Source organism: Somniosus microcephalus, chromosome 7, assembly GCF_052327205.1.
Source record: "Somniosus microcephalus isolate GS21.2 chromosome 7, FLI_Smic_1.0, whole genome shotgun sequence".
NCBI lineage: Eukaryota > Metazoa > Chordata > Chondrichthyes > Squaliformes > Somniosidae > Somniosus > Somniosus microcephalus.
Genome location: NC_140993.1, coordinates 7,929,222 through 7,955,030, shown reverse-complemented (window position 1 = coordinate 7,955,030; position 25,809 = coordinate 7,929,222). Strand labels below are relative to the sequence as shown.

Sequence of the window (25,809 nt, the reverse complement as noted above, 5' to 3'; positions counted from 1 at the left end):
CGGGACCCGACTGGTGAACTGACCTTGTGTTTGTCAATGTGGGGGGACCCGACTGGTGAACTGACCTTGTGTTTGTCAATGTGGGGGGTCCCGACTGGTGAACTGACCTTGTGTTTGTCAATGTGGGGAGACCCGACTGGTGAACTGACCGTGTGTTTGTCAATGTGGGGGGACCCGACTGGTGAACTGACCTTGTGTTTGTCAATGTGGGGAGACCCGACTGGTGAACTGACCTTGTGCTTGTCAATGTGGGGGGACCCGACTGGTGAACTGACCTTGTGTTTGTCAATGTGGAGACCCGACTGGTGAACTGACCTTGTGTTTGTCAATGTGGGGGGACCCGACTGGTGAACTGACCTTGTGTTTGTCAATGTGTGGCGGGACCCGACTGGTGAACTGACCTTGTGTTTGTCAATGTGTGGCGGGACCCGACTGGTGAACTGACCTTGTGTTTGTCAATGTGGGGAGACCCAACTGGTGAACTGACCTTGTGTTTGTCAATGTGGAGACCCGACTGGTGAACTGACCTTGTGTTTGTCAATGTGGGGGGACCCGACTGGTGAACTGACCTTGTGTTTGTCAATGTGGAGACCCGACTGGTGAACTGACCGTGTGTTTGTCAATGTGGAGACCCGACTGGTGAACTGACCGTGTGTTTGTCAATGTGGGGAGACCCGACTGGTGAACTGACCTTGTGTTTGTCAATGTGGAGACCCGACTGGTGAACTGACCGTGTGTTTGTCAATGTGGAGACCCGACTGGTGAACTGACCTTGTGTTTGTCAATGTGGGGGGACCCGACTGGTGAACTGACCGTGTGTTTGTCAATGTGTGGCGGGACCCGACTGGTGAACTGACCTTGTGTTTGTCAATGTGGAGACCCGACTGGTGAACTGACCTTGTGTTTGTCAATGTGTGGCGGGACCCGACTGGTGAACTGACCTTGTGTTTGTCAATGCAGCCGATGCCAATGAAGTCTATGATGCAGCGACCGAGCCACTCGTCAGGGCGAACGCTCAGGATGTCGTTGCGGCAGCTGTCCAGGTACCGCTGAAGCTTGACGAGGACACTCCGTGACATCACGTAGCCGTAGCCGCCGTGGCAGTAGCAGGCGTCCGGGTCGCCGCCGATGAACTCCTCCGCCCGCCCCAGGTACAAGTCCTCGTTGATGCTCAGGTGAGAAACGAGAGACTTGATGCGCTCCGCCTCGGTGTACGTGTTGTCCTGCGCCAGGTAGAACCAGTCGTACTCGTTGCCGAAATGCTCGTAGATGTACTGGATGGTGCGGTACATCAGCCACACAGGCCGGTCGTCTCCGTGGGAGACGATCTGCATCCCGTGCGGGATCTTGGTGTTGCGGAAGCCGGTAAAGTAAACCAGCCTGCTGAAGTGGTGGGCCGCTGTCCGATTAACCGAGACGGCCAACGTGTTCAGGGTAGCCTTGGACGTCAGCACACCAACAAACAATCGATCGCGGATTCCCAGCTCCGTATGAATGTATCGTGTCCTGGCAGAAGAAACATGTAGTCAACTTCAAGCACCAGTGCATATTTGTACTTTTTTATACCCCTCCCTCAATAACTTCTGGCCTCATCTTCTGAAAGTACCAACACTTGTTGGGATATATATTTATTTGCTCTCTCAGGTGGATGTAAAAGATCCCATGGAACTATTTCGAAGAGGAGCAGGTGAGTCCTCCCTGGTGTCCTGGCCAATATTTATCCCTCAATCAACATCACTAAAAACAGATTATCTGATCACTTATCTGATTGCGGTTTGTGGGATCTTGCTGTGTGCAAATTGGCTGCCGCGTTTCCGACATTACAACAGTGACTATACTTCAAAAAGTATAGATATTTTTCCTTTTTTTTTAATCCACACTTTTTGTTTGGCCTTTTTTCTTCCCTCCCACATGGCAGCTGTCCTTCATTCTGCTAGCGCCATTCATACTTCATCTAGAGCCATCCTTTGTTCCTTGAATATCTCTCTCTCCCTCAACCTCCCACCTTCCCTTTTGTTCTTTCATCCCCTCCCCCTTTTCCCAGCCCCCACTTGCTTTAAAATCTATCCCTCTTCCTGCTTTTTTTCCAGTTCTGACGAAGTGTCCCAGACCTGAAACGTTGACACTGTTTCTCTCTCCACGGCTGCTGCCCTGGCCTGCTGAGTTTTTCCAGCGTTTTCTGTTGTTATTTCAAAAAGTACTTCATTGGCTGTAAAACGCTTTGGGACATCCGGTGGTCGTGAAAGGCGCTGGAGAAATGCAAGTCTTTTTTTTAATTGTGCTCCCTCTGACTCTTGCTGGGAAGGTGGGTCCACGAGTCCTGGCTGCCTTGCACGGCCGAGCCCAAGGGCCCATTTTGCCATGTACAAGCTTCGACAGTGAATGGTGTCGGTCAAGCTATTCATCAGAACGATGCCCAATTCTGCCCTCGCCCGACGCACTTTCCCAAATTCATTAAGGAACCGTGAAGAGTAGGAACACTGGCAGAGTCATAGTCATAACGGCACAGAAGGAGGCCATTCGGCCCATCGAGTCCGTGCCGGCTCTCTGTAGAGCAATCCAGTCAGTCCCATTCCCCCGCTCTATCCCCGTAGCCCTGCAAGTTTATTTCCCTCGTGTTCCTATCCAGTCGCCCCTTGAAAACATTGAGTGTCTCCGCCTCCACCACTTCCGTCTGCAGCAAGTTCCAGGTCCTCACCACTCGCTGCGTAAAAAAGTTTTCCCCCTGTATCTCTTGCCCAAAACCTTAAATCTGTGTCCCCTAGTCCTTGTACCATCAACTGGTGGGAACAGCCTTTCCCCGTCTAGCCTATCCAAACCCATCATAATCTTGTACACCTCTATCAAATCACCCCTCAACCTCCTTTGCTCTAATGACCAGAACTGGACACAATACTCCAGTTGTGGCCTAACCAGCGCTTTATAAAGGTTCAGCATAACTTCTCTACTTTTGTACTCAATACCTCTATTTATGAAGCCCAAGATCCCATATGCTTTGTTAACCACTCTCTCAATATGTCCCGCCACCTTCAGGGACCTATGCACATTAACTCCCAGGTCCCTCTGTCCCTGCACACTCTTTAAAACTGTACCATTAAGTGTATATTGCCTCTCCCTGTTCCTTCTGCCAAAATGCATCACCTCACACTTCTCTGTATTAAATTCCATCTGCCACTTGTCTGCCCATTCTGCTAGCCTTTCTATGTCCTGTTGCAGTCGATTGGTGTCATCCTCACTGTTTGTCACACCCCCAAGTTTGGTGTTATCAGCAAATTTAGAAATTCTACTCTACATTCCAATATCCAGGTCATTTATATGTATCAAAAAATAAAAAAAGCAGTGGCCCCAGCACTGACCCTTGGGGGGAACACCACTGTCTACCATCCTCCAGTCTGAAAAACAGCCATTTACCACAACTCGCTGTTTTCTATCCTTAAGCCAATTCCTTATCCAAGCTGCCACTGACCCACCTATTCATTGAGCCTCAAATTTTGTTAATCATCCTTCTATATGGTACTTTGTCAAACGCCTTCCGAAAATCCATGCAGACAACATCCATTGCATTCCCTTCATCAAAAAATTCAACTCGCTGTTTTCAGTATCACTTCAGGTTGTCAGCGAGATCAACTGTCGCGCCCCAGTACCTACCGTCAGCTGTGACTCAGTGGTAGCACACTTGCATCTCAGTCAGAAGGTCGTGGGTTCAAGTCCCACTCCAGTGCAGCACTGAGGGAGCGCCGCACTGTCGGGGGGGGGGCGGCACTGAGGGAGCGCCGCGCTGTCGGGGGGGGGGCGGCGCTGAGGGAGCGCCGCACTGTCGGGGGGGGGGGGCGGCACTGAGGGAGCGCCGCACTGTCGGAGGGGCAGTACTGAGGGAGTGCTGCACTGTCGGGGGGGGGCGGCACTGAGGGAGCGCCGCACTGTCGGGGGGGCGGTACTGAGGGAGTGCTGCACTGTCGGATGTGCCGTCTTTCGGATGAGACGTTAAACCGAGGCCCCGTCTGCCCTTTCGGGTGGATGTAAAAGATTCCACAACCACCTGGGAAGAAGAGCAGGGGAACTCTCCTGGGTCTGGGCCAATATTGATCCCTCAACCAACAGCAGTGAAACAGATTATCCGGCCATTATCACATTGCTGTGCAAGACAAAATTTGGAGTGCCTTAGGACTGTCTGTTCAAAGGTCCGAAGCTGGTAATAGTTATGATTTCTTTAACATCGCTAACATGCATTTCTTTCTCAGGTTACATAATTACCTCAGCACTTTCTTGTGTGGTTTGTTGGGATCCTTGTAATAAGGGACAATCCTGGGTTCGTACTCCTTGTTGTCGCCGAGCTCTCCCATCTCAGCTCCGGGTTCCAGGCGGCCGCTGTCATGGGGTAGCCCCCTGCTCTCCCCTGCGTCCATGCACGACTCGTCCCCATCTCCCTGAGTCCAGGAGACCCGCAGCAAACTCAGGCTGCAGCCTAAGGAGAGCCCCAGGATCAGGGGCAGAGCAGGCCGGAAGAGGGGTAGCAGGGAGGTCAAACGCATTGTGTAAAGCGAGCAATAAAAACAGCAGATAGAGAGACGCACACAAAATAAGGATTCGATGCTAATACTCTTACAGAAATCACTCTTACTACTTACATAATTTAAGTATCTATTTGTTTTGTCTCCAGTATAAAACCAACACAAGCACCGATAGGCTTCAAGTGGCAAGCTTAAGCTACCAGCACAGCACTTTGGCTCCGACTTCTAACAATTTCAATCGCACTAAGGCCACAACCTACAAGGATTAATTTTCAAGCTAGCTTCACAAAGAAGTCTCTCCAATCACGAGAAGCAATTCACAGTGACACCCAAAGGACGTGAAAGGTCAGCCTCCAAGAAGGAAATTCAATCCACAACACAATCAGCAGCAAGCCAAAGTTTCAAATCAGAACATGATCACTTGGCAGATTAATAAAACTCAAACACTGATCACACCGTGCTTGGCAAAATATAACTACAGACATCTCGTATAAAAAAAGTGTAGCTCAATTCATCTGCAATTCAGTGGGAAGGGAAAATGCACAAGCTTGGAAAGTCCAGCACAACGCATAATAAATACCGATGGCAACAGATAAATACCACGGGGACTAAAAATTCACTAATTTCCCATAAATTCTGCACCTTGATGCCAGAATGTTTCAGTCACAGTTGCCATTAACTTGTTAAAATTCTACTGCGGTCATGTTCGCTCTCTCTCTCTCCCATCTGCTTTGCTTTGCACATATTTTGGAACGACGCACCATTACAGAGAAGTAAGCATTTGCCCACCTCCTCCAAGCTTCCCTATTCTTTGGGGGGGGGGGGGGGGGGGCGGAAATAACTTCCCTAGAATTCACAGTGTGGGGAGCACCCGCCCACGTATGGAGGGATTAAACAGTGTGTTCAACACACAGTAAAGTGCTACTAGACTGTTGAGAAAAGGCTTCTGATGAAATCCTTTCTAGTTTTAGATTCTGGTTCTGACTGCCAGATCCAGTGAATGCACCGAACAATAAGTCACTGTTAGACGGCAGGGAGATCAGGACAGACTGGCAGATAGGATTCTTTTCACTTTCAATCCTTATTCAGGCTCCCTTGGCAGCTGTGAGAACAGGCTGGTAAATTCCTCTTCGTTTAAATGCTTGCGCAGAATCCCTCGCTCTCAGGAACAGAATCTCACAGCAAAGTACCTTCAGGTTGAGGAGGCTGCAAACCTCTTAACTATCTGAATCACAGTTTAAATCTGTTTTAAGACACATCAGATGGAGTCTCATGTCAAAGAGCTGTCAGACTGTGCACACTCTCACAGGCAGACTGAGGGGCACGGTTTGATCAAATGCTTCACATGGTTAGTCCCCGCTTCAGATCACTGGGCCAGGCTCAGGCTGGGACTTCATTATCGCAGAGGAGCGCTCGGATCAAGCTGGATGCTTCAGTTCATTTCAACTCTTGGTTCCCTTCAGATGCCTGTGTTGGTCTCAGTGACTGCAGTCTGAGTGGTCAGGCTGGGAGCGGGGCCTGGTCTCCTGGTCCCGGGGCCTGCTCTCCTGGTCCCGGGGCCTGCTCCCGGGTCCTGATCCTGGGGCTGTCACCCTGGTCCCGGGGCTGTCAAACTGGGAGGGCGCAGGTCTCGGGCCCCGGTCTCGGCTCGCCCAGGCTGAGTGCTCGACGCTGACTACACCGCCCACCAGGCCGCGCTCGCAAACTTTGACCCCTCGCCCGGCCCTCCGGACCGCCGGTCGCGCACGCGCAGAGCGGCGGCACTCGGCCGACCAAGGGCTGGCGCGCATGCGCGGCGGTGGGCGGGGTCTGGGTGTGCGCAGGCGCGGCAACGGTGGCGCCGCTGCGTGTGGGGCGGGAAAGGGCAACAAAATGGCGCAGCTGAGGTAAGACAAGACGAAGTACAGAGAGAGAGGAACTGAACAAAAGGGAACAAGACAGACAGAGAGAACAGATAATCTTAAAAGGGAACTGTCAGATCCGTCTATTTTGATGTGTGTCCTTCAATAACTAGACACGAGACCGTAGGGAACAATCAACAGGTGTTTACTGGATGAGAGTTACTCTAAAACTAAACGTACAGATCCCTACTCAGGGTTTATATACAGGTGTGGTCACTGCCGGTACTACAGTATACAGGAGCTGTAAAAAGTAGTTCTCCCCTTAAAGGTACATACACTACAGGAACCGCAAAATTCTTTCCAGCCAGTAACCAGAGGACACAGATTGAAGGTCATTGACGAAAGAACCAGAGTCCATACCAGGAAAGATCTTTATGCAACGAGTTGTTGTGATCTGGAATGCGCTGCCTGAAATGGCGGTGGAAGCAGATTCAATAGAATAGAATCATAGAATGGTTACAGCACAGAAGTCCATTCAACCCGTCGTGCCGGCTCTCTGCAACAGCACTTTTTTTTACTTCGTTTATGGGATGTGGGCGTCGCTGGCAAGGCCAGCATTTATTGCCCATCCCTAATTGCCCTTGAGAAGGTGGTGGTGAGCCGCCTTCTTGAACCGCTGCAGTCGATGTGGTGAAGGTGCCCCCACAGTGCTGTTAGGGAGGGAGTTCCAGGATTTTGACCCAGCGACGATGAAGGATCGGCGATATACTTCTAAGTCAGGATGGTGTATGACTTGGAGGGGAACTTGCAGCTGGTGGTGTTCCCATGCTCCTGCTGCCCTTGTCCTTTTACTGGCTAAAAAAGTTCTCCTGGATGCATTTTAGGAATTCCGCACCCTCTATACCCTTCACACTAACTTTATCCCAGTTAATATTGGACCCTCAGAGAAGAAATTCCTGCTCATCTCAGTTCTAAAAGGGCGACCCTTTATTCTGAAACTATACCCCCGAGTTCTAGATTTCCCCACCAGGAGAAACAGCCTTTCTGCATCTACCTTGTCGTGCCCCCTCAGTATCTTATATGTTTCAATAAGATCACCTCTCATTCTTCTAAATTCCAATGAGTATAAGCCCAACCTGCTCAACCTTTCTTCATAAGTCAACCCCCTCTGGAATTAACCTAGTCAATCGTCTCTGAACTGCCTTCAATGCAAGTATATCCTTCCTTAAATAAGGAGACCAAAACTGTACGCAGTACTCCAGGTGTGGTCTCACCAATACCGTGTACAGTTGTAGCAGGACTTCCCTGCTTTTATACAACAACCCCCTTACAATAAAGGCCAACACATTCCATTTGCCTTTTTGATTACCTGCTGTACCTGCATGCTAACTTTTTATGTTTCATGCACAAGGACCCCCAGGTCCCTCTGAACTGTAGCATTTTGTAACCTCCATTTAAATCATAATTTGCTTTTTTATTTTTCCTGCCAAAGTGGATAACCTTGCACTTTCCCACATTATACTCCATCTGCCAAATGTCTGCCCACTCACTTAGCCTGTCTATATCCCTTTGCAGATTCTTTGAGTCCTCTGCACAACTTGCTTTCCCACCCATCTTTGTATCATCTGCAAACTTGGTTACATTACACTCGGTCTCTTCATCCAAGTCATGAATGTAGATTGTAAATAGTTCAGGCCCCAGCACCGATCCCGTTGGCACCCCACTAGTTACTGTTTGCCAACCGGAAAATGACCCATTTATCCCGACTCTCTGCTTTCTGTTAGTTAGCCAATTCTCTATCCATGCTAATATATTAAAGGCCGACAAGTCCCCTGGACCTGATGGCCTACATCCTAGGGTCTTAAAAGAAGTGGCTGCAGAGATAGTGGATGCGTTGATTGTAATTATCAAAATTCCCTGGATTCTGGAGAGGTCCCAGCGGATTGGAAAACCACAAAAGTAACACCACTATTCAAGAAAGGAGGGAGACAGAAAGCAGGAAACTATAGGCCAATTAGCCTAATATCTGTCATTGGGAAAATGCTGGAATCCATTATTAAGGAGGTAATAGCAGGACATTTAGAAAATCATAGGACAATCAAGCAGAGTCAACATGGTTTTATGAAAGGGAAATCGTGTTTGACAAATTTGCTAGAGTTCTTTGAGGATGTAACAAACAGGGTGGATAAAGGGGAACCAGTAGATGTAGTGTATTTGGATTTCTAGAAGGCATTCGATAAGGTGCCACATAAAAGGTTACTGCACAAGATAAGAGCTCACGGGGTTGGGGGTAATAATTTGGCATGGATAGAGGATTGGCTAACTAACAGAAAACAGAGTTGGGATAAATGGGTCATTTTCAGGTTGGCAACCAGTAACTAGCGGGGTGCCACAGGGATCAGCGCTCGGGCCTCAACTATTTACAATCTATATTAATGACTTGGATGAAGGGAGCGAGTGTCCTGTAGCCGAATTTGCTGACGATACAAAGATAGGTGGGTTAGCAAGTTGTGAGGAGGACACAAAGGAGTCGATTTTCCTGAAGCTGTCAGGAAGAAGGCTTTCGGGTTTTAGACCCGCCTACTTTGACGTCTGGCCAATCCGCGCGATTTTCCCTTGATTCACCTTGTTGAGCCCGCCCAGCGGGCTCAGCAGGCCAATTATAAGGGCCACCCGGCAACAGGTGATGTCACAGACTGCAATTTCATGTGTCAAGAGTTCTTGACAGATGAAATATCAGTGTTTTGAAGCTGTGAAACACTGACAGTCTGAGTTCTAACATGAGTCCTTCTGCACAGACTCAGTTAGAACTCTCAGCAGCACTCAAAGCTGAAGGCTGTCACTTTTCACAGATCGCAGCCGTTCAGCTTTAAGTGCCGGCTGAGTGATGGGCTCCCGACGGCTACAGGAAGAAAGGCTGTTAAGGTAAGTACAGGTAAGTAAAAGTTCTTTACACACTTTAGACACACCAAACACACTTACCTTTGCACCCATCACTCACCTGAGCACTGACATCGCGACCCCTCCAACTCCTTCAACCCGACGGCCCGCCTGCTCTAACCTGGCGTGGTTTGGAGCTGTCGGGAATCCCGCACGAAACCCCTCAAAATAGGGATTAGGCTAAAAACTGCCTGTTAACTACCTGTTAACAGGCAGTTAATTGGCACTAATCCCTTCCCGCCTGGTTTCGGCAGGTCCCAGTGCGGGGCAGGTACCTTTCTACTGAGACACAATTAGAACTCAGAACCCAGAGATTCAAACATGAAGTGCTTTTATTCAGGAAGGAAAGGGGAGCTCTGGAGAGTTCCGAACAAAGAGAGCTAAACTTAACCAAGAGAACACCCAACCATTTATCTGCTGTGACAGCGCCACCACAGGTGGGAGGAGAACACACAATACATAACATATTCCTCCCCTCTTAAATGAAAGGTCCACATTATTCCTCAACAGGTAAGTTACTTTCAATGCACTCAACTAACCAAGGGTAGAGGTAGACTGCCTCAAACCCTGACTTTACCCTGGGGTTTATTCTGCCCCAGTCTTGTGGGTAAGTCACTAAGCCTACAGATCCAAGCGTCTTGGAAGCCGCCGCTCTCTGACAGGATACCGACGGTCATCGCTGGCTTCCACAGCAGTAGGCATTGACACAGGCCTAGATAGAGAAGGTGCCTGTGTCAGTCGAAAGTCAGGAGTTTGCACAGGTGGAACAGTCTCTATGACTTTCTGTGTTGGAGAAGAGCACTGTGGCAAAGGATGCTGGTTTGCGGTATCATCCGGAAACAGTTCAGGCCAACCAGCCGTTGGAGCCTCTGTGGCTGTCTCTGCTCCTAGCAACAGTTGATCTGTGTGTCTTCTCCAGACAACGTCCTCAGCAGTCTCAACCGTGTAAGACACAGGGCCCGTCTGTGCGATCACCGTAGCAGGAACCCATTTCGGTCCAGTGTTGTAGTTTCGAGCTAGGACGTGCTCTCCCGGGTGAAACCGTCTCCCCTTGGCTCTTTTCTCTCTCTTTTCAACTTGACCTTGTTGACAATGGACAACCTATTCTGCCCTTGGAGGTTTGAGTAAGTCAAAACTTGTCCGCAACTGCCTCTTCATCATGAGCGAAGCGGGGGAAATTTTGGTTGTGGCATGCAGCTCGTTCCTGTAGGACAACAGGAAGCTGTTCAGACATTGGTGGATTGAGCCCTGACCTTGCGATGCCTTCAAGGCGTGCTTCAAAGTTTGCACGAACCTTTCTGCCAGGCCGTTAGTAGAGGGATGATAGGGCGCAGACCTGATGTGTTGGACACCATTCACATGCAGGAAGGTTGCAAACTCCTGTGATACAAATTGTGGACCGTTGTCACTTACGAGTTGTTCCGGTGAGCCATAACGGCTGAACATCTCACCAAGTTTCTCAATTGTTTTCTCTGCTGTGGTAGACCTCATCACAGCGACCTCCGGCCACTTGCTACGAGCGTCCACAACCACCATAAACATCTTCTCTTCGAAAGGACCGGCGAAGTCCACATGTACTCACTGCCACACTTCTGCAGGCCAATCCCAGGGGTGTAGGGTTGCCAGCTGTGGAACATTCCGGACCCTTTGACATGGGTAACATGTTTTAGCTTTCTCCTCAATATTTCCATCGAGACCTGGCCACCGAAGTAGCTTCTTGCCATTTCCTTCATCCGAACCATCCCACTGTGGCCTGTATGAAGTTGTTGCAGTATAGGTTCCCTCAGAGGTGGCGGAATGATGACACGGCGTCCCCAAAGAAGACAACCTGCCTGGACGGAGAGCTCATTTCTTTTTGAAACGTAAGGTTTCAAACTAGGAGAATCTCCTATAGCTCTCCCTCAAATGACATCGTCCATTACCTCAGACAGGACTGGATCGTTGCGGGTGTACCTTGGCACCTGAACTGCCGTGACAGGTGCTCCCTCCACTTGTCTAAAGTAGAAGATGTGTATCTGACGAGGCTCTGGGGGAGTAACAGGCAAGGGTAGCCTCGAGAGACCGTCTGCGTTGCCGTGCAAGTCTGATTTGCGATATTTGATGTCGTATGTGTGTCCTGACAACAGTAAAGCCCACCTTTGCATCCTGCTTGCAGCAAGAGACGGAATTCCGGTGTGGGGCCCGAAGATTGAAGTCAATGGACGGTGGTCCGTCAGGAGTGTGAACCTTCTCCCAAACAGGTACTGATGAAATTTTCGAATTCCAAAAACGATTCCCAAGGCCTTGCACTCAATCTGTGCATTGTTACTCTCGGCCTTGTTCAAGGTGTGTGATGCGAAGGCGATAGGTTTCTCTTCACCAGAAGGCATAATGTGGGATATGACTGCTCCCACACCATATAGAAACATAGAAGATAGGAGCAGGAGTAGGCCATTCGGCCCTTCGAGCCTGCTCCGCCATTCAATGAGATCATGGCTGATCATCCAAATTCAGTACCCTGTCCCTGCCTTCTCCCCATATCCCTTGATCCCTTTAGCCTTAAGAAATATATCCAACTCTTTCTTGAATATATTTAATGAACTGGCCTCCACCGCCCTCTGTGGCAGAGAATTCCACAGGTTCACCACTCGCTGGGTGAAGAAATTCCTCCTCATTTCAGTCCTAAATGGCTTACCCCTTATCCTTAGACTATGACCCCTGGTTCTGGACTCCCCGGCCATCATAAACATCCTTCCTGCATCTAGTCTGTCCAGGCCTGACACAATTTTATAGGTTTCAATGAGATCCCCTCTCAATCTTCTAAACTCCAGTGAGTATAAGCCCAATCGACACAATCTCTCCTCATACGTCATTCCTGCCATCCCAGGTATCAGCCTGGTGAATCTTCGCTGCACTCCCTCCATGGCAAGAACGTGCTTCCTCAGGTAAGGCGACCAAAACTGCACACAATACTCAAGGTGCGGTCTCACCAAGGCCCTGTACAACTGTAGCAAGACATCCTTGTTCCTGTACTCGAACCCTCTTGCTACGAAGGCCAACATACCATTTGCCTTCTTAACCGCCTGCTGCACCTGCATGCTTACCTTCAGCGACTGGTGCACAAGAACACCCAGGTCTCTTTGCACTTCCCCTTCTCCCAATCTATTGCCATTCAAATAATAATCTGCCTTCCTGTTTTTGCCACCAAAGTGGATAACCTCACATTTATCCACATTATAGTGCATTTGCCATGTTTCTGCCCAATCACCCAAACTGTCCAAATTGTACTGGAGTTTCACGACACCCTCCTCACAGCTTACCCTCCCACCCAGCTTTGTGTCGTCTGCAAATTTGGAGATATTACATCCAATTCCCTCGTCCAGATCATTAATATATATTGTGAACAGCTGGGGTCCTAGGACCGATCCTTGCGGTACCCCACTAGTCACTGCCTGCCACTCGGAAAACGACCCGTTTATTCCAACTCTTTGCTTTCTGTCCGCCAACCAGTTCTCTATCCAAGTCAATACCTTGCCCCCAATCCCATGTGCCTTAATTTTGCACGCTAATCTCTTATGTGGGACCTTATCGAAAGCCTTCTGAAAGTCCAAATACACCACATCTACTGGTTCTCCCTTATCTATTTTACTAGTTACATCCTCAAAAAATTCCAGTAGATTAGTCAAGCATGATTTACCTTTTGTAAATCCATGTTGACTTTGTCCGATCCTGTCACTGCTTACCAAGTGCTCTGCTATTACATCTTTTATAATAGATTCTAGCATTTTCCCCACTACCGATGTCAGGCTTACCGGTCTATAATTCCCCGCTTTTTCTCGACCACCTTTTTTGAATAGTGGGGTAACATTAGCTACCCGCCAATCCATGGGTACTGTTCCAGAGTCTATCGAGTTCTGGAAGATGACCAGCAATGCATCTACTATTTCTAGGGCCACTTCCTTAAGTACCCTGGGATGTAGATTATCAGGCCCTGGGGATTTATCGGCCTTCAGTCCCATCAATTTTCCTAACACCATTTCCCTACAAATACTGATTTCTTTCAGTTCCACCCTTTCATCAGACCCTATGTTCCCCGGCATCTCTGGGAGGTTATTTGTGTCCTACTTTGTGAAGACAGAACCAAAGTATGAATTTAGTTGGTCTGCCATTTCTTTGTTTCCCATTATAAATTCCCCTGATTCTGACTGCAAGGGACCTACGCTTGACTTCACCAATCTTTTTCTCTTCACATATCTATAAAAGCTTTTACAGTCAGTTTTTATGTTCCCTGCGAACTTACTCTCATATTCTATTTTCCCTTTCTTAATTAATCCCTTTGTCCTCCTTTGTTGAATCCTAAACTGCTCCCAATCCTCAGGATTATTGCTTTTTCTGGCCAATTTATCTGTCGTCTCCTTGGATCTTATGCTATCCCTAATTTCCCTTGTTAGCCACGGTTGAGTCACCTTTTTTGTTTTATTTTATGGTGACGCATCACATGCTAGCTGCACGGGTAGCTTTGGGTCGAAGTGTGTCAGGACCTCCGATTTCAGCAATGCTTTCTTTGCTTGGGCGAAAGCTTCGTTGCACAGTTCAGTCCATTTCCATGTTTTGCCTTGACATAGCAACTGATGTAACGGCTTCAGCAATGTTGCTAAGTCTGGAATAAACTTCCCATAGTAGTTAAGTAGCCCCAGAAATGAACGTAACTGGCTCACATTCTGGGGTGCTGGGGCCTCCACGATCGCCTTGACCTTTGATGGCGCCTTATGCAGGCCAGTAGCGTCAATCACATGCCCCAGGTACTCAACCGAAGACTGAAATAATTCACATTTGTCTTTACGAACTCTTGAGTCCGTACTCTTTCAGTCATTGTAGTGTCGCATCCAAGTTTAAAAGATTATCCTCCTCATTTGTCCCAGTGACAAGGATGTCGTCCAGGTAGCACTGGACTCCTGGCAGTCCACTCAAAATCTGATCCATTGCCCTTTGGAATAGAGCAGGGGCCGACGTAATTCCAAACGGAAGGCGGCAGTACCTGTATAGCCCCTTGTGTGTCACAATTGTCAGCAGCTCCTTTGATTTGTCATCGACATGCATTTGTAGATAAGCCTGGCATAAGTCTACTTTGCTGAACTTTTGCCCTCTGGCCAGGCCTGTAAAAAGATCATCAATGAGGGGAAGAGGGTACTGTTCCGCAGACAGCACCGGGTTAATAGTCACTTTAAAATCCCCGCAGATTCGAACAGATCCATCCTTTTTCAGGACAGGAACAATGGGTGTGGCCCATTTGCTCACGCTCACAGGCTCCAGGACTCCATTCTCGACTAAGGCCTCCAAGTTAGCCTCAACTTTTGGCCTAATTGCATAGGGTACAGGTCAGGCTTTGTGAAACTTCGGCTTGCTGTCAGGTTTAATGTCCAGTCTCACGCTGATCTTTTTCATGCTCCCAAGTTCCCCATTGAAGAGCTCTGCATGTTTGTTTAACACTGCAGTCAGACCTGACTCCCCTTTTGACATCATGCAGACTGCAGGCCAGTCCAGTGTGATTTTCTCTAGCCACGCACGTCCCAGTAGCGATGGATAATTTCCCTTTACCACATATAGTGGCAGTTTTGCAGTCTGTCCGTTCAATTTAACTGTCACCTCAATGGCGCCTCTCATGGCCACAGGTTCGCCGGTATACGTCTTTAGTACAATGTTTGTTGGCTGTAGGGTAAGATGCTTTACCATTTTGTTGTAGATAGTGTCTGAAACAAGGGACACAGCCGCGCCTGTGTCCACCTCCATCCGCACTGATTGTCCCTCCACCAGTGGTGACACCCAGTAGCCATTTGAACCACCTGCAACTGTCAGTATGTGCACCTCTTCCTCCTCAGAGGTGTCGCTCCCCTCTGTTTTGCTTGTTCCATCATACTGCAATGAATGAACACTCTTTTTCCTCTCTTGTCCAAATACAGACATTTTGCTTTCATGCTTCCCAGCTCTGTCTGTTCTTTTTTTACCTCTATAGGTGCGTTCAATGTGACCCTTTTTGCCACAATTTCGGCATTCCAGCTCCGTACACCAGCAGTCATTAGCGTGATGGCCCGTTTTCCCACAACGGTAACATGTGCCGTTCTGCGCACCTTTAGGCTCAGACGACAGCTTGTGAACTCTCCCTGTTGAACTCAACTGGTGAGCCTCCTTTTCCGCCATCTCCATGGAGACACTAACTTCAATGGCCTTTTCAAGAGTAAGGTTGTCTTCAGTAAGAAGGCACTTATGTGTGGCTGCACTTTGCAGACCACACACAAGTCTGTCTCTAATGGTGTCATTCAGCACCTCCTTGAACTCGCAGTGTTCTGACAACCTTTTTAAAGCAGCAATAAACATCGTCACTGATTCCCCCTCCTCTTGATTCCGTTTGTGAAATCTAAATCTCTCAGCAATAACCAGAGGTTTTGGTGAAAAATGTGCTCCAAGAATTTCCACCAGTTGCTTATATGTTTTAGTTCCTGGCTTATCTGGCTGCACAAGGCTGCGAAGTAAATTGAATGTCTTCAGCCCCATTACACTCAGAAAGGTAGGCACGACCTTTTCGTTTGCCACCGCATTCGCCAAAACAAAATAGTCAAAACGTTCCGTATAAGCGCTCCATTGCTCCACATTTTCATTAAAATCACCGATGTTTCCTAATATAGTAGCCATCTCACGTTTCAAATTAAAATTTCTGTTTACTCACTGCACCCGTAACGTTAATGTGATGCTGCAATCTCTGTTCCGAGTGTTTTGTAGTCGAAAACAAGAAAGTTCCCACAACGCAGATTCATCCGATCCTCGTCGCCATTTGTTGTGTCGGTACCTTTCTACCTAGACACAATTAGAACTCAGAACCCAGAGATTCAAACATGAAGTGCTTTTATTCAGGAAGGAAAGGGAAGTTCTGGAGAGTTCCGAACAAAGAGAGCTAAACTTAACCAAGAGAACACCCAACCATTTATCTGCTGTGACAGCGCCACCACAGGTGGGAGGAGAACACACAATACATAACACCGCCGCCCCTGAAACTTGCGTGGGGCGGGGTTTTGGGCAGGATGGTGTCGGGACCCCCAAATTCAGGATTTTCCTTCCCCCCCCCCACACGCGTGAAACCCCGCCTGACGGCTCCAGGAAAATCGACACCAAAGAGTGCAAAGGGATATAGATAGGTTAAAGTGAGTGGGCAAAAATTTGGCAGATGGAGTATAATGTGTGAAAATGTGAGGTTATCCACTTTGGAAGGAAGAATGAAAAAGCAAATTATTATTTAAATGGAGTGAGACTACAAAATGCTGCGGTACAGAGGGATCTGGGGGTCCTCGTACGTGAAACACAAAGGGCCCGATTTTGTGGATTGTGTGGGAAATGGTCGGATTCCCCGAATGTGGGGTTCTGACACACAAAAAAAGGGTCAGCCAGCTCCACGCAATTTTCCCTCAAGTGGCCAATTAATTTCCAGCGTGCTGGCAGCCTTGCTAATTGTCCATTTCCAGTCAGGAAGCCCCACAGTATGATGTCATCATTCGTGGTGCTTTCAAGGTCCACAGCAAGCATTGCTTCCTCTGTTGGCTTCCAAATGAACCATACAGGATGGCAGAGGAGCCTGCAGCAGCTGTGGCCAGTGCCAGACCCCGAGCTGCCTCCAAATTCGACGAAGCTTCACTGCAGGCATTATTGTAAGAAGTCACACAACACCAGGTTATAGTCCAACAGTTTTATTTGAAATCACAAGCTTTCGGAGCGCTGCTCCTTCGTCAGGTGAAGTGGAGAGATGCATAAAGACACAGCTTATATAGTCAGAGCATAATGCCAGATGATTACAGGTAATCTTTCTAACTGCCATTTATCACACCTCGGCAGAGAGATAATCACAGCAATCAAAGGTGTGAATGGTGTCCAAGCAGGTCAGCCAGGAAAACATTACATCGAAGAACAAGGAGGTGGGGTCACAAGGGGTCAAATGTTGCAGATGCTGGGGTCTGTATGAAAAACAAAAAACAGACAAAAAAACTTTTTTTGCTGGAAATCACAGCAGGTCCGGCCGCATCTGTGTAGAGAGAACAAGCCAACGACGACTCGAGTCTGGATGACCCTACGTCAGGTGGGGTTACATGTAGCGTGACATGAGCCCAAGAGGCCGTCCTCATGAGTGCGGAACTTGGCTATCAGTTTCTGCTCTACGATTTTGCGTTGTCGTGTGTCTCGAAGGCCGCCTTGGAGAATGCTTACCCGAAGATCGGAGGCTGAATGTCCTTGACTGCTGAAGTGTTCCCTGACTGGGAGGGAACACTCCTGCCTGGCGATTGTTGCGCGGTGTCCGTTCATCCGTTGTCGCAGTGTCTGCATGGTTTCGCCGATGTACCATGCTCCGGGGCATCCTTTCCTGCAACACCATGGCAGGCATTATTGGATGGGGTTAGGGCCCACAGGGAGGTCCTCTTCCCTAGGTCAGGCAGGAAGAGGCCTCCCACTGAGACCAAGGCTGCATGGATGCAGGTGTCAGCAGATGTCAACTCGAATGTGCATGTAACCTTGGCATCACATCTCTAACTCCTTCCTCTACTCCCCCACAGGACCATCCAGAGCCCCCGTCCCCACTGTGGCGGAGGAAGAGGCTGTGCAGCCAGACTCCTCAGAGGAAGCTCCAACCTCTGAGGGTGCAGAGTCAGCAGAAGTAAGCGCACCCAGCACCAGCGCAGACACTCACACTTTGGGGGGACCTTCGGGACATAGAGTAGTGTTGTCACCTGGTGTTTCACAGCTCACAAGTGAGCATCAGCAGATTCTGGAGACAGGGACAGCAGTGGAGAGTCCTCGTCGGACGGCGCAGGACTCTGCCAGCTCAGCTCAGCTGCGCTGCATGTCGACCCTCTGCCTCTGGGTCCATCCGCAAGAGAAGAGGTGATGGATCTCCATGCACAGATGCAGGAGTCTCTGGCAGGTTTTGTCTCCAGGGTCGCTGCGAGTGCGGAGCGAATGGAGGAGTCCATAGCGACCATGAGCAGAGCCTTTGTGGAGTCATTGGCGCAGGAACGCGTCACCATGGAAAGGTTGGCAACCTCCATGGAGGAGATAACTCGCCAGCATACGGAAAACATGGTGAGTGCTCATAAGAGAATGACATCTCTTGAGGAGCGTTGGCCATCTATTGAACAGAGAAACCAGACCTCCATGGAAGTCCTTCTGAGTAGGACTGCCAGTGCAGATACGGGTCCCCATGGCCCCCTAAAGCGCAGCAAGGTGCTCTCAAGCCACTTCCAAGCGCTGGCCCCTTCTGGCCTGTGCAGCTTCAGGTGAGTGAGCAGCAGCCTGGTGCTCCTGGTGCTCATCCTGCTGTTCCTGGTTCTGCTGCTGCCGCCTCTGCTGTTGGAGATCCTCCAATGGCAAGAAGGGAAGGAAGAAAAGGCGTTCCATGCTTCTGGTAGATGCCTCCGCTGAGGAAGCGCTGAGTGAGGGTGGCGAGAGGGGCTTCCCAGGAGATCATATTGGAGAAGTGTGTGAGGCTCCAACCTTCCACAGCTGTGCCTAAGCCTTGAAGAAGTAGCCCCAAGCCTGCAGCAACAAGGTCCTTCAACATACAAATCGCAGCTTTCCCGAATGACCTGCAGCTGAGAGCAAGCAAGCCGGCAAGCTTCACGCCAGGTTTCATCAGCGGGGTTCCCCGCAGGCGTGTTTAGCGTGGGGAACCCCTGAAAATCGCAAGGGCACCCTAAAATGGCATTAAACATGCCAATAATTGCTGATTAGGGTCCCGACGGCCAGTCCCGCCAGCGGCGGGCGGGACTGAATCGGCTCGCGGAGAAACAGCGGTCCGAAAGTCGGACGGGGCGGGGAATCAGGCGGGGTGGGGGGGGTCGCGACCCCCTATTTCGGCGATTTTCGGCCCCCACCCGCCTAACGGCTGGCAGAAAATCGGGGCCAAAAAGTTAGCATGCAGGTATAGCAAGTAATTAGGAAGGCAAATGGAATGTTGGCCTTTATTGCAAGGGGTATGGAGTATAAAAGTAGGGAAGTTTTGATGCAACTGTACAGGGCGCTGGTGAGACCACACCTGGAGTACTGCGTACAGTTTTGGTCTCCATGTTTAAGGAAGGATATACTTGCATTGGAGGCAGTTCAGAGAAGGTTCACGAGGTTGATTCCGGAGATGAAGGGGTTGTCTTACGAGGAAAGGTTGAGCAGGTTGGGCCTATACTCACTGGAGTTTAGAAGAATGAGAGGTGATCTTATTGAAACATAAGATTCTGAGGGGGATTGACAGGGTGGATGCTGAGAGGATGTTTCCCCTCGTGGGGGAATCTAGAACGAGGGGGCATAGGTTCAGAATGAGCAGGAATTTCTTCTCAGAGGGTCGTGAATCTTTGGAATTCTCTACCCCAGAGAGCTGTGGAGGCGGAGTCATTGAATATATTGAAGGCGGAGATCGACAGATTTTTGAACTACAAGGGAGTCAAGGGGTATGGGGAGAGAGCGGGAAAGGGGAGTTGAGGCCAAGATTGGATCAGCCATGATCTTATTGAATGGCGGAGCAAGCTCGAGGGCCGATTGGCAGACTCCTGCTCCTATTCCTTATGTTCGTAAATTATGATGAACCTTTATAAAACGCTGGTTCGGCCTCAACTGGAGTATTGTGTCCAATTCTGGGCACCGCACTTTAGAAAGGATGTGAAGGCCTTAGAGAGGGTGCAGAAAAGATTTACGAGAATGATTCCAGGAATGAGGGACTTCAGTTACATGGATAGACTGGAGAAGCTGGGGTTGTTCTCCTTGGAGCAGAGAAGATTGTGAGGAGATTTGATAGAGGTGTTGAAAATCATGAGGCGTCTGGACAGAGTAGATCGAGAGAAACTGTTCCCATTGGCAGAGGGGTCGAGAACCAGAGGACACAGATTTAAGGTGATTGGCAAAAGAACCAAAGGCAACGTAAGAAGAAACTTTTTTAACGCTGCGAGTTATTAAGATCTGGAATGCACTGCCTGAAAGGGTGGTGGAGGCAGACTCAATCGTGGCTTTCAAAAGGGAGTACCTGAAAGAAAAAAAATTGCAGGGCTACAGGGAAACGGCAGGAGAGTGGGACTAGCTGGGGTGCTCTTGCAGAGAGTCGACACGGGCTCAATGGGCCAAATGGCCTCTTTCTGTGCTGTAATCATTCTATGATTCTATGAATGAGTACAGGAGCAAGGATGTCTTGCTGCAGTTGTACAGGGCCTTGGTGAGACCGCACCTTGAGTATTGTGTGCAGTTTTGGTCGCCTTATCTGAGGAAGGATGTTCTTGCCATGGAGCGAGTGCAGCGAAGATTCACCAGGCTGATACCTGGGATGGCAGGAATGACGTATGAGGATAGTGGTGGCACGGTGGCATAGTGGTTAGCACTGTTGCCTCACAGCGCCAGGGACCCGTGTTCGAATCTGGCCTCAGGTGACTGTGTGGAGTTTTCACATTCTCCCCGTGTTTGCGTGGGTTTTCTCCGGGTGCTCCGGTTTCCTCCCACAGTCCAAAGATGTGCGGGTTAGGTTGATTGGCTATGATTAAATTGACCCTTAGTGTTAGGGGGATTAAATACGTGGGGTTACGGGGATAGAGTGGGATATGTGTTGGTGTAGGCTCGATGGGCCGAATGGCCTCTATCTGCACTGTGGGGTTTCTGAGGAGAGATTGGGTCGATTAGGCTTATATTCGCTGGAGTTTAGAAGAATGAGAGGGGATCTCATTGAAACTTATAAAATTCTAACAGGACTTGAAAGACTAGATGCAGGAAGGATGTTCCCGATGGTCGGGGAGTCCAGAACCAGGGGTCACAGTCTAAGGATAAGGGGTAAGCCATTTAGGACAGAGATGAGGAGGAATTTCTTCACCCAGAGAGTGGTGAACCTGTGGAATTCTCTACCACAGAAGGCAGTGGAGGCCAATTCATTAAATATATTCAAGAAGGAGTTGGATATATTTCTTAAGGCTAAAGGGATCAAGGGATATGGGGAGAAAGCAGGGATAGGGTACTGAGTTTGGATGATCAGCCATGATCTCATTGAATGGCGGAGCAGGCTCGAGGGGTCGAATGGCATACTCCTGCTCCTATCTTCTATGTTTCTATGTTTGCATCTGTCTTCACTAGAAGAGGATGAAGACAATGTCGCAGTAGAGGAGAGGGAGTAGAGATATTGGATAGGATAAAAATAGATAGAAAGGAGGTGCTAAATGGGTTGGCATCACTCAAAGTTAACATGTCACCCGGTCCGGATGGGATGCATCCCAGGTTGCTGAGGAAATTAAGGGTGGAAATTGTCGAGACTCTGGCCGCAATCTTCCAATCCTCCTTAGATATGGGAGGACTGGAGGATTGCAAACGTTACAGCAGATGGTGCTGTTGAGCCATTATTACTTATTTTAAAAATTCATTTTCTTAAAATACACAGAGTAAAGGATTTCATTAGAGAGCCAATCCTTCAAAACGTAGCCCGCACTCGCGTATACCTGTGCTGATCGGCTGATCCCTCTGGTTTACAGCAGCATCGGCTATTTTGAATAATCTAAATGAGCTCCTGGCACAATTTGCTTGCGCACAGGGAGTGTTGTGTCAGACGAGGGGTAGATGGTGAATCTTCCCAGGGTGGTGAAGGTGGGGTGAATCTTAAGGTCCTTCTGCACTTCTTAAAAGGAAGTCAGGAGTTTTTGCGTTGAGGGTAGCTCACACTACACAAGATGGCTGGAGCAGTGCCCAGAACTGCCCCTTCACCAAGGAGAGCCTGCAAGTGTTTTGGAGGAGGCAACCTTGAGGAAAATGTCTCCGTTTTTGGGCAGAGGGAAATCTTCTAAATACAACACTGGCACCACCTCTCACTTCATAAACCTCCTTATTATAGCTGCTCCTTCTAAGGGATGGGCTTCTTTTCACCCTCACCACTCAGCCATGTTTTAAGAAGAACATAATAAATAGGAGCAGAAGTCGGCCGTTTGGTCCCTCGAGCCTGCTCCGCCATTCGGTCCTTCGAGCCTGCCCCGCCATTCGGCCCCTCGAGCCTGCTCCGCCATTCGGCCCCTCGAGCCTGCTCCGCCACTCGGCCCTTCGAGCCTGCTCCGCCATTCGGTCCTTCGAGCCTGCCCCGCCATTCGGCCCTTCGAGCCTGCTCCGCCATTCGGCCCCTCCAGCCTGCTCCGCCATTCGGTCCTTCGAGCCTGCTCCGCCATTCGGCCCCTCGAGCCTGCTCCGCCATTCGGCCCCTCGAGCCTGCTCCGCCATTCGGCCCCTCCAGCCTGCTCCGCCATTCGGCCCCTCGAGCCTGCTCCGCCATTCGGCCCCTCGAGCCTGCTCCGCCATTCGGCCCCTCGAGCCTGCTCCGCCATTCAATGAGATCATGGCTGATCATCGACCTCATCTCCACTTTCCCGCCCGATCCCCATATCCCTTGATTCCCTTAATATCCAAAAATCTATCGCTCTCTGTCTTGAATACACTCAACGACTGAGCCTCCACAGCCCTCTGGGGTAGAGAATTCCAAAGATTCACCACCCTCTGAGTGAAGAAATCAGGGGAAATGAGTCAGCATTCATTTTAATGGATAAATATATAAACAATTTCAGTTTTCTCAACAAGTCATTCATTAATTAAGCTCTAATTATGTTCGTCCTCTCTGAATCCTCACTGTGATGAAATCAAACGCTGTTGTACAATCTTCTACTCAGTCTTTCTTACAACTTCAAAACTGTACAAATCTTTATTATCCTCAGTACTCCTACGATCTACAGGGTTTTACAACTCAACTTCACCTAATCATTTCTTCCTAATTTACTTTGCATTCTCTCTTACTCTTTTCGCCCTTGACTGTGTCGCGTACAAAGCTTCACCCAGGCTTATCAATAAAATGTTTAAGTTGTGTACATCGGGGTTTTACTAAACTTCAGATCATGCAAAAGCAATTGCAGTCATAGTGTGCGATTGTTACCACTAAAGTCACCATTCTGGAATGCCAGACAATTGTGGGTAGTTTTGGATAAGTATATGAATTAAAGAAATTTACGGGGAAAGGGCGGGGGAGTGGGACTAGCTGAGGTGCTCTTGCAGAGAGCCGGCACGGGCTCGACGGGCCGAATGGCCTTCTTCCGTGCTGTAACCATTCTATGATTCTACGAAGCTGCTCCCACCAGTGACTTGGTTTGTACTAGTACTAGGCTTATACTAACCCAACTTATTTCACATAGGATTCACAGCCAACAGAAAGTGACTTCCCTTCTATGCTTTTAGTCCGGGATGGATTTGAACCCACGTTCCAGAGGTGAAAGGACAATGTGGAGGCACACAGCACTATCCAGTCCTTCTAAGATTTCAAATAAACAAACTGGCATTGTGACTATGCAGTAGGTGCAAGGGCGGAGGGGTGGGGTGGGGGTGGGGGTGGAGAGTGGGGGGAGGGGGTGGAGAGTGGGGGGAGGGGGTGGGAGTGGGGGGGAGGGGGTGGAGAGTGGGGGGGAGGGGGTGGGAGTGGGGGGGGAGGGATGGGGTGAGGGTGGGGGCGGAGGGGTGGGGTGGAGGGGTGAGGGTGGGGGCGGAGGGGTGGGGTGGAGGGGTGAGGGCGGTGGGGTGGGGGCGGAGGGGTGGGGGGAGGGGGTGGAGAGTGGGGGGAGGGGGTGGGAGTGGGGGGAGGGGGTGGAGAGTGGGGGGGAGGGGGTGGAGAGTGGGGGGGAGGGGGTGGGAGTGGGGGGGGAGGGATGGGGGTGAGGGTGGGGGCGGAGGGGTGGGGTGGAGGGGTGAGGGCGGTGGGGTGGAGGGGTGGGGGTGGAGGGGTGGGAGTGGAGGGGTGAGGGTGGGGGCGGAGGGGAGGGTGAGGGCAGTGGAGTGGGGCAGAGGGGGTGGGGTGGAGGGGTGAGGGCGGTGGGGTGAGGGCGGAGGGGTGGGGCAGAGGGGCGGGGGTAGGGTGGAGGGGTGAGGGCGGAGGGGTGGGGGCAGAGGGGCGGGGGTGGGGTGGAGGGGTGAGGGCGGAGGGGTGGGGGCAGAGGGGCGGGGGTGGGGTGGAGGGGTGAGGGCGGAGGGGTGGGGGCGGTGGGGTGGGGTGGAGGGGTGGGGGCGGAGGGGTGGGGGTGGTGGGAGTGGGGCTTTTGTTGTGATTGGCTGTTGATTATATAAAATAGTGGAAATAGTGAAACCGAATATGAAAAAGCAGTTTATAAGACGTAGCAATGATAATATGCTCCGGGGCCTTTTGCAACCCACCTCCATTTTACCAGAGCCCCCCACCCCCCAAACCTTGCAGCTCTGGGCTCCATTCCAGCCCTGTTCAGCTGTGAACAGTTAGCCAAGATGGCGTTCAATGTTCCTCCTTCTGGAAGGTGACATAAGTGGACTACATATAAAGGTAGGGTTGGTAGCCTCCCTTCCCTAAAGGACGTTAGTGAACCAGTTAGGTTTTCCATAGTCATGTCTTGTTTCTGCTACTAGCTGACTTATTACCAAATTTATTGAATTCAGTTTCCCACTTTGCCAGGGAGGGATTTGAACTCACGGGGGTAGATTTTTATCTTCATTGCCTGGGCGGTAATCTGACAGCGCGTTTCGTCCACCTGTTGTAAAACCTGCCTGATTTTCATTTGCTAGAGCAATTGAGAACTCATCCAAGTGCCCCGTGCTCTCTCCATTTCCCTGTATCTTCCAATCCCTGGTCTGTGCTGATTTCAACCAGAGTAGCAATAAGGTGCTACACTTGACCTTAGCATGCCTGGGCTTTGTGGGAGGAATTCAGCCAGGGTTCCCACTCCTGATCATTATCCAGTGGACCTTTTTATAAAAATTTGTTTATGGGATGTGGGCGTTGCTAGTAAGGCCAGCATTTATTGCCCATCCCTTGTCCAAGTGACTGTTAATTTTGTCCCTGATTACTGTTTCTAAAAGAGGTCAAACTGATTGGCCTGTAGTTGCTGGGTTTATCTCTTTTGAACAATGGTGTAACATTTGCAATTCTCTAGTCCTCTGGCACCACCCCGTATCTAAGGCCAGTGTCGGGAAGAGCAGAGAGCGGCGGTACAGTGAGTACTTAAACTCACTTTCGCGGTCTTTCTTTCAGAGGCCAGTGTCGGGAGGAGCACAGAGCGGTGGTACAGTGAGTACTTAAACTCACTTTCGCGGGCTTTCTTTCAGAGGCTTACCAATCTCACAGCAGCAGCGTTCGGGAGCCACGCCACGATTCAAAAAGTGACGCGGGCAAGAGGAAGCAGCTGATTGGGTGAGTACGGCCAGGTATTTATACCACTCTATAGTTTGACAGTTAAGATTAATAGTTTATAAAATTTAGACGGTCTTAATTTTTGTGGTTATAGTTTCTAAGGTCTCTGTTGTTTATCGGGAAGTGCTGGTAACCAATGGCCCTTGAGTATATCATTTAATTGTAGTGTAATTTGTGGTATTGATTTGATTTCATTTAATTTAAATTAATTGAAGGGTAATTCATGGCAGGACAGCTCGGCCCCGTGGCATGCTCCTCCTGCGCTATGTGGGAAATCAGGGAGGCTTCCTGTGTCCCTGACGAC

General features: G+C 49.7%; 1 protein-coding gene across 1 annotated transcript in view; it reads right to left on the bottom strand.

Moving 5' to 3' along the window:
* The window catches only part of LOC147114486 (chondroitin polymerizing factor 2, non-catalytic subunit-like), a 48,611-nt gene extending 42,348 nt beyond the window's left edge, over window positions 1–6,263 (bottom strand). The window contains exons 1-2 of the mRNA XM_085992195.1: window positions 4,255–6,263; window positions 942–1,506 (exon numbers count right to left, since the gene is read on the bottom strand). Coding sequence (XP_085848321.1) covers window positions 942–1,506; window positions 4,255–4,532 — 843 coding nt within the window. The 5' untranslated portion in view covers window positions 4,533–6,263. The remainder of the gene's footprint in view (window positions 1–941; window positions 1,507–4,254) is intronic.
* Between the last annotated feature and the right edge of the window lie 19,546 nt (window positions 6,264–25,809).